Source organism: Loa loa, assembly GCF_000183805.2.
Source record: "Loa loa unplaced genomic scaffold supercont3.2, whole genome shotgun sequence".
Lineage (NCBI taxonomy): Eukaryota > Metazoa > Nematoda > Chromadorea > Rhabditida > Onchocercidae > Loa > Loa loa.
Window position 1 is genome coordinate 924,654 of NW_018108182.1, and position 13,051 is coordinate 937,704.

Here is a 13,051-nt window from a genome sequence, read left to right on the forward strand (position 1 = left end):
AAGCAAAGTTCGATGTTACACTTATAGTGGATGAAGGACTTACAGCACTTTCGAATATGGTGACCATTATTTCCATTTTAATGTGTTTTTAGAACTTGATTTTGTTTTAAAAAAGTATTGAAATTTATTCCGCAGTCAGCTTGAAAATTTTGGGCGTTTACAGTTCTCTGAATGGATTAACAGATTACAATTTCATGATTTCCAATATTTCCGAGATTTTAAAAAATGGAAGTAAAATAACTGATAAACGATAGCGAAACTCTGTCACTTCGGGGACTTTATCGGGGTGAATATGTTGATAACTGCATTCGCATATCATTATAAATTGGTTCATATTCATAGTTTGTGGGACCTTAGAAATTGTATCCTCTTGATTTCGACAGTCCAACGAGATTTTGCGAGTACTTTATTCATGTAATTTACACTTATAAACTGCAGAATGTTATAAGCGAAACAAAGGTAGACAATAAAAAGGTGGTGAAATTCGCAACTACTCCATTAATGTCAACATATCTTGTTGCGTTTGCTGTCGGTCAGCTGGAGTATATCGAGGTGGGTGATGCTCATAATTTTTCTATTTTTTTTTCAGATTGCTAAAGTTACGCACAAAATTTATTGTAAATAAACAGTATAACCTTTCTGACTTTAATGGCCTTATTGATTTTCAGTTTTTTTTAGAAGCTTATTATTTAAATATTTGTTTTTCAATAAAATTGGCAGGAACATTTGCAGAAGTTATGAGTCTTAAACCATGTTTGTAGGATGTTTTAACGCTCATTTAGAAATCAAGTAACTTATTCTAGTTGTTAACAAAATTCTTTATAGGGTAAAACAAACGGAGATTGTTTGGTACGAATATATACAGTGGCAGGTAAGAAGAACCAGGGCGAATTTTCTCTAGAAGTTGGAATAAAAGCGCTAGATTGGTACAGTAAATGGTTTGGTATCGATTATCCATTACCCAAATGTGACCTCGTAGCCATTCCCGATTTCAGCATGGGTAATAATTTTACCTTCCACATTAATTTGAAAGGTTTTAAAGATTGAAGTTAACATAAGAAACCAACTGTAAATTAATTGTAACTAAATTGATCAATCACCTGTCGAATGATTCAGTTGAAATTCATCATTAATTAAACGAACGGGGAGTCATTTAATGGCGCTTAATGTTGGTTATATTAAGTCTTTTAAATTTTTAATTTTCCCAAGTATGTTTTTAGGTGCCATGGAAAACTGGGGCTTGGTAACATATCGCGAGGTAGCATTACTGGTTGATCCAGCCAAATCTTCTACACGACAAAAATCTCGTATCGCACTCGTTGTCGCTCATGAACTTGCTCATCTTTGGTTTGGTGATCTTGTCACAATGGTTGGTTGGTTTAAATTAATTGATTGGTACAATGCAGTTTAAGTCTCAGTTTTTCGTCTGAATTTACATAACGTATGAATTCTATTCGAGCAGATTAGTACGCTTAGTTTGCGAAATTATTATGGTATGGATTTTAGATAATTTGGTTAAGCTCCAATGTAATTTAATATTTAACAGAAATGGTGGACCGATCTGTGGTTAAAAGAAGGTTTCGCTTCGTTTATGGAGTACATGTTTGTTGGTGTTAATTATCCGGATTTTAAAATATGGCTTCATTTTGTTAATGATGAGCTTGCATCAGGCTTTGACTTAGATGCTTTGCGAAGCTCTCATCCGATCGAGGTTTGTCTCTGTGAGCATGTGTCAGTGTATGTATTGTTTTTCATATTTGCTTTTCACTTTAAGGAATTTAAAGAACAATAAAGGAGTCTTGATATATTCTAAAGATAAAAATGGGAACTCGGTTGCAGTTCAAAACAGCAATAAGTCGTTGTAAAGCTCCTTATCATGTGGTTAAATAGTGGGATCAACAGACTATAGACTATCCTTCAAATTCTCAATAAGATAGTTATTTTCTCACGAAAAATGCATAAATGAAGATTTTTATGAGTTCTCGAAATTCGATAAAAAAATATATTTGTCGGGCAAACAAATACTTGAGATTCATAAAAATGTACCTAGCTTTCTAGGTTGAAATAGATAATCCTAATGAAATGGATGAAATCTATGATAATATAACGTACGCGAAATCAAATTCAATCAACCGAATGTTGTGCAATTATTTGGGTGAAGAGATATTCCAAAAAGGGTTACGGATATACCTTACGAGGTTCCAATACAGCAATGCAGTCACTACTGATTTGTGGAATGCGCTGAGTGAAGCTTCCGGTCAGGTAAGCTTCGTAATCCTTTTTCCTATTTATTTATTTTTTTTTTTATTTTGAGCACTGAGAACTAAAATTCACTCGATTTTCTGGTCGACTGGGTTACTGACTTTTCTTTTTGGTACAGATAATCTGTTTGAAGGAACATAACATGCATAAAATAAACAAAGATAAGTTTTCTATTTACTTCTTATAATAGCTGTCAAATTTTTATTTCAATAATTTTTTGAGCATGTGAATTTGAGCAACGAATTTCGGGCACATGAAATCTTTATGAGAACACTCTTGGTATCTAAAAATTCAGGACATTGAAACGTTAATGTCAACATGGACAAAACAAATGGGTTATCCTCTTGTTAGTGTTAGTCAGGAAATTAATGGAAAGAAAAGAATCATAAAAATGAATCAGAAAAGATTTCTCGCTGATGGCACTACTGATGAAAAAAACTCGCTATGGCAGGTTGGTTTCAGTTGTTTTTCAATAAGTAGTTTCATCATGTAATATTTCATTACTTGCGGAGTTTCCTGTATTTAGATTTATCTATATAAGCTACTTTCACGGGTGGACTGATAGTGCCATTACTTTCATCGGTTGATAAGTTTGATGGACAGTCGATGTGTAAAAATTAAAAAATAATTATGATTAACGGGTATACGTATATTTGCACGATTGGGTATTTTAAGGTCTAATTTTAATTGTGAAAATCACGTACAGATTCCAATCACGATCTCCGTATCATCTGAACCGGATAAAATAAAAGAAAGAGTTCTGTTGAAAGAATTTGAGCACGATGTTACGATTAATGATGTAGACCCTAAGGACTGGATAAAGGTAATATACATGCACTTAAATAATAATTATATTAAAGACGTTACAACGCTTTTATTTTGAACAGTATTGGCAAAGTGTTTGCTTGTGGATTTTTTGTTGAGCTCCTTTATCTGAACAATTTGTCAGCGGTGTTGGCAGCCTTAGTCTTATTTGATTACGAATGAAATATTGTGTTTTGTAATATTCATTCATCAATGTTGTGTAGATCCTGTTCAAGCGCTACAGTACTAATTTTCGAAATTGATGTGGTAAAGGCAGGCAGATTGCACTAATGTGTGTTCAGTAAGTCCTCTTTATGAAGTTTTATTTAAAAAAATATGTTATAGCTGAATGTCGGAACTACAGGTTTTTATCGTGTTTTATATTCAAATGATATGTTACAAGCGCTTTTACCTGACTTTGCAACCAAAAAGATTCCCGTACTTGACCGATTTGGCATTGCAAACGATATATTTGCACTGGTAAGTACTTTTTTCCTTTGTTAGATAAGTTCTGTTTTCTATGGATATCTAGGCTTTGACCAATTTCTTAATAATATTAAGACATTTATAGTATATGGATCAAAAGAAACAGTTTTTAGGTGAAGTCTGGACGACAATCAGCAAAACAGTTTTTGTCATTGCTTGAATCATCCTCAAATGAAGATGACTACACAGTGTGGAGTACTCTTGATTCAGGTAAAGTTTCTTTGAAAAACAATGCATTATGGACCATTTTGTTGTAGAAATTTATAATTTTAAAGATTATAAAGTTATAAACCGAATATTAGTTTTAAAAATGAACTGTCTGATTTATTTCTTTTACAGAATATAGAGAGAAGTTTCAGGCATTTCTGCGTTGTCGAATGTATTATCACATTATGACCCCATTATGCGTTCGAAATTTAATAAATTTATTGTTAAAATTTTAATACCAGTGGCAAATCGACTTGGTTGGGAAGCTAAACCGAATGAAGGTACGTTTAAGAAAATGTGCATTTTTTAATAGCGAAGAGCAGTTCGAAAAGGCACTCAGTATTTTGACATTCGAGGAAGGAATTTCTGTATTTTTACCATACAAGAGTAATTTTTGCTTATAAACTTTGCTGCTGTTTAAAAATTGGTTTTTCTAGAGATTACAGAAAGACCATTCCATACGTTTTTTTCCTGTGAAACCTCTTCAGATTCCCAAATAGCATTATTGCGAGCGTTAATTCTTGGTCGATTAGGTCGTTGCGACCATGAAGAAACTATTAAAGCAGCTAGAGAGAAGTTTCTAGAACATTTCAGAAATAAAACTGAGCTTCATCCAGATTTGCGACTTACGGTATGTTTGTAAACAAGATTTTTTCATGGGATGAAATTAACACTCATTTTTTAAAAAGGAAATTTAATTTCAATACTTTGTCATAAAATATTTGATTTTTTTCAGATATACGGAATGATGGGAAGGCATTATGGTAAAGAGGGATTTCAAGAACTGAAAGAGGTTAACCATTTTTAATTTTATTTTTAATTTGAGGAAGACTTTTTGCTTGCCGCATCCAACATGATTTTATTTCTGTAATCCGTTGATAGCGAATCCTTCTGCCTGATGGGGAACTTTAACTTGAAGTATAAACCTTATTTCTCATTAGAATACCAAATCTTATTTCTTTTTATATCGGAAAAGGATTCTAATAAAACGGATCATTGAAACTCAATTGCATTTTTTGAATAGTGCAGTTTATAGTGACACACTCAGTGTAACGGCGAATGACTGAAGTCTGATTGCTATTGCATGTCAGTAAGTTTTAAAATATAACATTCTTTGTCTGTTGTTCCTTGATTTTCTTAACAGATGTTTTAAAATAGTCTTGCAGATTTACGAAACTGCAGGATTCGGTGAAGTAGAGCGAAATTGCATTGTGGCGATGCCGCAAACATCCGATGTAGATTTATTGAAGGAAGTTTTCGAATACGGCATTAAAAATGTAATATTCTTTATTTATATTAGTCATCTTGAATTATTGTTATTGTGATTCCTATTAGGATAATGCTTGTCAGTAATATTCTTTGGTGATTATTATGCACCTCTATGCAGTTTTTAAATATATAAATATTAGAAAACAGGTTTAGTAAATCCAGTCCTAGATATACTTTATTTAGAATTCTTATTTCGTTGTTGAGAGGGAAACTCTGACGTTTGGAAAAATTTTCATGGAACATCTTTGTCTTTTTTTTTCTTGCTTTGTTATGTAGTAATTTTGATTTTCATATCCCATTATTATAAAGATGTTACTTTAAAGCTCATCAATAAAAAGTAATGGTTTAGGGCAAAGTTCGTCCGCAAGATATCATTTATCTCTTCTATGGTGCATGTGTGAATAAGTCGGGGCAAGATTTTGTGTGGAAATATTTCAAGGTGAGTACTTTGGTTTTTGAAAAACGTTACGATTCTTGATACTTTTTAGCACTTGGAGAATTTCAAAAAGTTTTTCTTACTGTACTTAAAGGGATAATGGAAATTACTGTTTTTATTTTCGCAAATATTGCACTTTTCCTACAGTGTGATTCTTTTTCAGGATTCTACCAAACTACTGCTTCAAAAATTTGGTGGTGCAAATAGTTCGCTTTTCCAGCATTGTTACAGAACTAGTGCTGATTGTCAGTGCTCTAGTGTAATGGTAAAAGAAGTTGAGGTAATTAATCAATCACTGCTGAAAATTACATATAATTAACGTACGATTGACAAGTCAGAATCCCATAATGAATTGCTAACATTTTCGGCAAGATGTTGAGACCACACCATTGATAAATCGACAGATGTATGTTTGGCGTACTTCTTCTCTTCTTTAAGACGCCCATTTTTATTTTAATTCGATTATGCCTGAACAAGAGCTAAAGTTAGATTTAAAGTTAGTTTAATAACTAAATTTCAAAGTTAGTTTAATAACAAGTCTCCACTTCCAATTCAGGACTTTGTTTGCTCGTGTCTAGAAGCAGATGAAGCTCGAACGCTTAATCGCACCACGCGGCAAATCATGGAATCAGTGCATTTGAACGAGCAATTGTTGAAGCGCAACGCAGACGTTATCAATGAATATCTTGCTGCTGCAGATTTCTGAACCAGTTCTTTCCCACATGCAGAGATTGAACTCCGGTTATTTTTTGCTTTTTGATTAGTATTTCTTTGGACTATTTTTGAAATTAATTTTGATGTTCCGGAGAGGAATATAAAAAACTTGTTCGTGTCTAGAATTAAGGATAAAATAATTTACATTAAGCCCTCCAATGAATTTCAGCTGCGTTTTTTTACTCCTTCAAAATGTTCGTTATTTTACTATCTCTTTTCTTGTTTTTTCGCCTCTAGTATGCCTTGTTGAAACTTTCAATATTTTTAAGTTATATATTCGTAAAAAATTTACTTGGTTTCTGTGACTTCCAATCAGGAAGCGTTGAATGGTAAGGGAATTCTTTTATCTCGTGCACCTAGCATTTTAAATTCCATATTTTATAATGTTTTTTAAATTTTGTTGATTTTTTCAGATCTTTTTGCAGACAAAAATAAACGCATTTAAAAACTTTTCAAAAGTCAGTTGTTGTTGAGTTGAAATGTTTGTTTTATTTGCTGACTAGCATTTGTTTCTTGCTTTATTCAATAAACTTCGGTCGCATTTCAAGTTTGACTTTGTACGCTATATTACAAAAAGAGTTTTTTGGGCTTTGTTAGGAGGCTAACACAAAGAAACTTGTTGAGTATAAACGCGCTTGACTATAACTACTGAACGTGAGAAGAGGCATGATTTCCTTCATATTTTATTTACAAGAAATGCTGGGAAAATTACATTTGGTCATTATGCATTATTAGTAGCTGAAGAATGTTCTGGTTGTTGACATATATTCTGGCGGTAATGGTGTTACCGACTGTGATGCTGTGTTACTGCCTGGTCGTGGTGGATGTTCGAAGACATTTTGGAAAACCGGAATCGTCGGGTATGAACTTGTTTGACTGCTAGGACGTTTTGTTGTGCTCTAAAACGAAAACTGTTTATATGAGAGCTAATAATATATAAGGTTTTGCAATTTTTTTGCGACTGACTTGGCGGAAAAACCAAATCAACTAAACTAGAATCGGAGTGTTTTGCTGAAATTGTATTAGTCAATTTAATCATGAACAACATCCACCAAGCTACTTTTCCGATCTTAAAATCCTTGGCAAATTTTGGATTGAAGTTTTTGTAGAAATGTACTCGGGTAAAATAACTGAAATCACCTCCGGTTCCTTTATGCCCATAAACGATCGCCATGATGGTGGACTAGAGTTTTTGAGTTTTGCTTCTTTTACGTAACTGCGCCCGCTTTTCGTGAGAAATATATAACTCATTACCATAACGCCAGCCAATAAACCAAACATTAGAAACATGCATGCTAATCCAGCAAGGTAGAACGAATAACCGTATTCTTTCTGAAGTAAAGATTTGTTTGAATTCTTTGCAATTTCGTTAATCTAGGTGTTTCTTTATCAATCAATTACGAATGAGAAGTTTAAATATTTACATATTGCTAAAACAAGTGAATATCTGGATTTTAAAGTCAATAAAAGCTATGTATCATTTCTTGATTCACAGTTTTTCTTTTTTTTGTTTTTATCATGAGAGTATCAACGAATTATGAATTTTCTCTTTAGTTTGGGAAAAATAAACAGCTTTAAACGTTTCGACGATATAGGCATTAATAATATTTAATCTAAATACCAAAACATTAACTTGGTTACATTCTCGTTTAAAACATAAATGATTTAAAATATATCAAACACACCTTGAATGTATTTTTGACACCAATCAGAAAACGCGATTCCAACATTTCGGCATTAATCACGAAAACAGCTAATCCAACTGATGAGAACAGGACTGAAAATGATCATAAGTTCAATTGTTAATTAAATGTGTAATATGTATTATCGGTACAACTAATTTAGTGCTAATATAGAAAAGCTAACAGATGCCTCAATATTTCAAGCAATGTTCACAATTTCAGCATCCTGTATCTTTAAGTGGGATTCATTAGCTTACAGGATAAGAAGGTGAACAGAATGAAGATGATTGTAAATAATCGAACTTTGCTACTTCGATATACACCAAGTATGAGGAATCCTGTAGCGATGAGGCTAAATGCCAAGGCGAACAATAAGAGAATTAGAACGGCATAATGCCATCCTGAAAACATATGCAAATTCCTAAAAAGCTATTGCAAAATTTGATATTAATTAAAAAAAAAGTTTTTGAACTGAGATATTGTACGATCCAAACTTACCAAAGAAATATGGTGTCTTGATGAGTTTTTTACGACAGTCACCAATTAAAAGGAATCGGCAAACATCTACTTTTTCGTAATAGTTAATCAGGTTATCACTAAAAATATACCAACAAGGTACACCACCGGGACAGTACATCCATAAACCACTTTGCATATATCGATGGGCATCTGTATCCTCTGCCACCTTGAATTTATTTGTTTTGAATTTATTAGTTATCATGCATTTCCAATATGAAAAATAGATCATTTAGCCAAAACAGCCAGAAGTTAAAAATAGAAATAACAAGAAAAACTTGAAATTACCTGCCATGCAGGAGTCAATAAAGCGATAAACATAAACAGATTGCCAATGCATAAAGGGGCAAAGGCTATAGCCTGCGCTTTTAGCAATGGATTTGACCAGTCCAACATCTTTTTTGAAGAAAAAAAAATTTCCAGATTTTTTAAATTATTTTCCAAAATTTGTTGACAGTATTCTGTATGATCATTTTATGATCGTAGAATGATTCAATGGAAAATCCTACAAAGAATAAAAACATCAAAAGAATGCAAGTGGGACAGTAAGCATTAAATTGCAATACAAGAAGAACATACTAACCAATGGTCAATGAAATGTCCGATCTTAATTTAAAAACTTTTGCAACAGACATCTGATGAAATGAGTAAATAAAACTTCTGCATTTGGTAAATAAGGTTATTAAAAGTTGAATAAAGCAGTTCACAGGTAATTACAAAGCGGATTATGCTAATTGATAGAACAGCTATAAATGAAAAGGTACGGTGATGAAAAAGAATGGAAAGTTCTGTGAGATAAGTTTTCAATAAGTAAAATAGGCTAATTCAACATGGAAAAAGTGACAGTGAATTTTGAAGGATAAAAAATTTAAATGGTATCCAAATTTAAAGTGGAAAATATTTGATAGTATTAAAACTGTGTCCTAAAATTGTGACCTTTGATCCCTTATTCTCTCATGAAAGCTGAAGAAAAATTAAAGGTTAAGAGATGATCTACATATCAAATAATGATTATTTTGGTATTCGATATTCATATTAGAATAGAATGGTGATTGTTTCTTCCTTAAAGAAGAATCCATCTATTTCAATATGTTTACATAAATCAATAACTAATCAACTGTAAATTAAACAATGCAAGAGATGGACATCCGATGACCACAATGATGACAAGAGATGGACATCCGGTGATCACAATAATGACAAGAGATGGACATCCGATGATCACAATAATGACAAGAGATGGACATCCGCTGACCAGTGATTCTGTTCTTAACGTGGTATTCTATTTCATATGGTTCAAAGTGTATGAATGCAAATTAAAGTGGATTTCAAACTTTTACGAAATAATTCGAAATTGAACGATAGGAGGAATAAGCTCAGTTGAAGTTCTTAAGTCTATCAAATATGCTAATTAAGTGCCAGTTTTGAAAGACGATGTTGAATTTTGACAAAATCGAAGTATAAATCCAATGTTTTTCAACTAATGAATGTCACATAACTGAAATAAACACTACTCATTGAAAGAATTTCTGGAAATTGCTAATAGAATCTCCTTATTGTTAGTAAAATTTATTACAGTAATCAAAGAAACGCGAAATTGGAAAGCTAAAGCATTCCATTGATTTTTCTTTTCCTAAACAATTAACAGCAATAGCTCGACAATTGCTTTCTACAGTTTTTTCAGCCGGATAAAAAAGTTAAATTCTCAAGAAGCATGACATATCTTTCCTGATCAAGAAATTCAAGACAGGTTTTTTAGAGAGGAAATAGATCTAGTTGAACTATATAGAACAGATAGACACATGCAGTTTATGATGATTTCAATTCCGGTAAGATATCAGGAAAGTAAAAAAGAGTTTCAAGTTGTAAAGAAAAAAACCGGATTTTTCCAAAGTGGAAAAGTAAAAACGGAGTACGGGGAATTATGAAAGCTGTAACTAAATGCTGAAATGTTTAAAAAGTAGAGGTCTCCTTGACAACAAAACAAAAAATGAATGTCACCTTGCTTAGCAAATTATTTGATACATATGAAATGAAAGAAGCATATGACATGCCTAACAAGTCAGTGGAAAAATGAAACTGCCGGAGGTATGTGACAAAAACAATCCCACGCATTTTGAAGGTATTGACAAATTCAATTGCCTAATTTCATTTCGAAAATATTTAAGGGAACAAAGATTGCAGCATGTTATGGTGCAACAATGCATGCAAGTATCAATAATCTATGTGGAGTAACTGATTTGTTTATTAAATTCAAATCAAAGTTCACTTCCTCTAACGGTATGCAAATCAAAAAACTAAAGTGAGAAATGTAAGTTTTCAATATATTCACAGGGAAATTGGCGTAATTTAGGCTACACGTTTTTCATATGAGCTACGCACTCTTACACGTTTACGTGTACATCATAGAACTGATGAATTAAGCTATCTTAACTAATGATTAACCAAAAAATCACGTGAACTATGCACTCTTACACGTTTACGTGTACATCATAGAACTGATAAATTAAGCTATGCTAATTAATGATTAACTGAAAAAAAAACTTTTTTCGTTTTTTTCTATTGTTTTTGTGAACTATTATTCATTTATGCATAAATATTTGTCCAAAAATTGTCTGAGAATTCATTCAACGTCATAAACGGTTCACGGAAAATCTTTCGATTATTTACTGTCTTATGATTTCAACCTGGTGGATATTAGCAAAAGAACAGGTAAAATATGAATAGTTTTTGAAATGTTAGCAAAATCATTTTAGCTTAGGGAAGGAAGGGAGGAAAGGAAGGAATGAAAGTAATGGATATTTAGATAAACAAAAAAAAAGTTTATACTTTATAATTCAAAAATTGAGACTTAAAATTATTGAAATAAAGATTTAAAAAATAGAACTTTAACACTTCAATATTTTGTTTTAGAAAAATGATCTGAAATTCATTAAAAAGGGAAGAGCTATGACAGAAATCAATTTAGAATGACCAATGACTGTCGAAATGACGACATTCTGCTGCAATAATGTTGTATTGGACGATCTTAAAACACATAGAAACAGACAAACAGAGTGACATTTCATTCTAAAATACTACTTACATATAGGTGACAATATAGTGTCATCATTTGAGGGACGAAATTTCATGTCGCTAAATTTATTTGATTAAAACTATCCAATCGAGTGATTTCTATCCCGCTCATATTTCATCGATTTCGTCATCAAAAATTCCCATAACTTTTATTTACATTGAATAAGATAAAATCATTTTTCATCTTTTTTTTTTTCTTAAATTTGATTTTGTTTTATTTCTAGACAGACAGAAGATGACTTTAAAATATTCATCTATCTATGAAATACGGTTGAAATGAAGAGTGAAGCGTGATTTGAACATATGCCTTGATAGTTAACAAATTAAATCTGAACAAGTTCGATGATTTATTAAGTATTGATTACTGAATTACAGATCAGTTTATACATAAAAAGGGACCGTAACAATTAGTTTCAAAAACCAGTATAATACATATTTTATCAAGATAAATTACAACAGTTAGCATATAAAATTTACATATGGCAATTATTTCCGGTATTTTTGAGGCAATTCAGGAAGGGCACGCATTGCGAAAAGATCTTCACGCGGATGATAATGTTGATAAGCCTGAAAGCTTTGATCTTACCGCAAATATTTTATAATGCATTTGTTGGGAAATTTGAAAATAAATAAATGAGAAAATATGCAAAGTTAACAAAATCACAAAAAAAAGGAAAAAAAATGCCGGGAAAAAAGTAATAAATTTCTGATAAACAAAGTGTGAAAAGTAAGATAAACAAACAAATAAATACAAACGATTTGTTGACCTGATTTGTTGATAAAGCACTTTGACCTGTCGTCCATACTGAACTGTTACTTTCAACAGATCGATAAAGCATTATCATATAGGCCAATGAAAATAGGAAAGACAGTACCAGTAAAACGGAATCAATAAGATGTAAAAAATATGAATATCCAACATGCTTCTGAAATTATAAATGTACTTTAATTATTCCATATCACCAAGAAATTTTCCATATATCTCCTACAAATCAATAATATTTACTTACCTCATAAATACCACTAACACTAACATGATAGAATCTATATTCGAGCATGTGAGCAAATATTTGAAATGTTATATTACAGCCAATATTGATTAGTGCTGAAATGAAATGATCAATTCTATACGATTTATTAATCGTATAAAATCAACAATGATCAACAAATCGTATAAAATCAATGGTGATTAATAAATCGTATAAAATCAATAATGATCAATAAATCGTATAAATCAATAATGATCAATAAATCGTATAAATCAATACAAACCAAATAAGTAAACAAGGAAAAGGTAAATAAATAAATAATACAAACCAGAAAGGCCAATTGAAATTGTAAATAAAAATTGAGCATTTCTGTTAACATCTGTTGACTGTGAATAACAAAAGCAAATCATTGCAAAAACAGCCAAAAATTGGCCAAATAATAGTATGTACAATAAAGTATGTTGCCAATCTGAAATTTTCTTATCATTAAACTGCAAAAAAAATGAACGAATGAATGAATGAATTAATTAAATTAATTAAATTAATTAAAAATTAATTTAACAATTTTTTACTAAGTACATTTGTCAGAAGAAGAAGAAGAAGTAATACGG

The 13,051-nt window shown here is 31.5% G+C and overlaps 4 protein-coding genes across 6 annotated transcripts in view; 2 read left to right on the plus strand and 2 right to left on the minus strand.

The window, feature by feature from the left end:
• On the plus strand, window positions 1-6,555 carry LOAG_08229 (aminopeptidase N). Its single transcript, XM_020447645.1, has 17 exons — window positions 1-59; window positions 439-552; window positions 826-1,000; window positions 1,221-1,369; window positions 1,547-1,711; window positions 2,059-2,262; window positions 2,558-2,713; window positions 2,969-3,085; window positions 3,412-3,546; window positions 3,666-3,762; window positions 3,912-4,040; window positions 4,248-4,390; window positions 4,496-4,552; window positions 4,926-5,036; window positions 5,378-5,467; window positions 5,628-5,744; window positions 6,021-6,555. Exons 1-17 carry the CDS (start codon window positions 57-59, stop codon window positions 6,168-6,170), a joined length of 2,112 nt encoding a protein of 703 aa, XP_020302146.1. The 5' UTR covers window positions 1-56; the 3' UTR covers window positions 6,171-6,555.
• Window positions 5,771-8,887, minus strand: LOAG_08230 (RNA binding protein). 3 transcript variants are annotated; one of them, XM_020447646.1, is made up of 7 exons: window positions 8,665-8,887; window positions 8,359-8,545; window positions 8,118-8,261; window positions 7,864-7,955; window positions 7,319-7,510; window positions 6,891-7,077; window positions 5,771-5,932 (listed from the first exon to the last, which is right to left on the minus strand). In XM_020447646.1, exons 1-6 carry the CDS (start codon window positions 8,770-8,772, stop codon window positions 6,910-6,912), a joined length of 891 nt encoding a protein of 296 aa, XP_020307519.1. In that variant the 5' UTR covers window positions 8,773-8,887; the 3' UTR covers window positions 5,771-5,932; window positions 6,891-6,909. The 3 variants fall into 3 exon arrangements, with proteins under 3 accessions (XP_020307519.1, XP_003143810.1, XP_020307518.1); XM_003143762.2 differs by lacking the exon at window positions 5,771-5,932 and having other exon boundaries at window positions 6,639-7,077; XM_020447647.1 differs by lacking the exons at window positions 5,771-5,932; window positions 8,118-8,261 and having other exon boundaries at window positions 6,639-7,077.
• Window positions 8,888-9,527: 640 nt separating this feature from the next.
• LOAG_08231 (hypothetical protein) lies at window positions 9,528-10,304 on the plus strand (the record flags this gene model as incomplete). Its single annotated transcript, XM_003143763.1, has 2 exons — window positions 9,528-9,679; window positions 10,136-10,304. 2 exons carry the CDS (start codon window positions 9,528-9,530, stop codon window positions 10,302-10,304), a joined length of 321 nt encoding a protein of 106 aa, XP_003143811.1.
• A 1,545-nt stretch (window positions 10,305-11,849) lies between these two features.
• Window positions 11,850-13,051, minus strand: part of LOAG_16410 (hypothetical protein) — a 3,190-nt gene continuing 1,988 nt past the window's right edge. Inside the window, exons 5-7 of the mRNA XM_020449062.1 lie at window positions 12,462-12,556; window positions 12,219-12,377; window positions 11,850-12,018 (exon numbers count right to left, since the gene is read on the minus strand). Coding sequence (XP_020307520.1) covers window positions 11,938-12,018; window positions 12,219-12,377; window positions 12,462-12,556 — 335 coding nt within the window. The 3' untranslated portion in view covers window positions 11,850-11,937. The remainder of the gene's footprint in view (window positions 12,019-12,218; window positions 12,378-12,461; window positions 12,557-13,051) is intronic.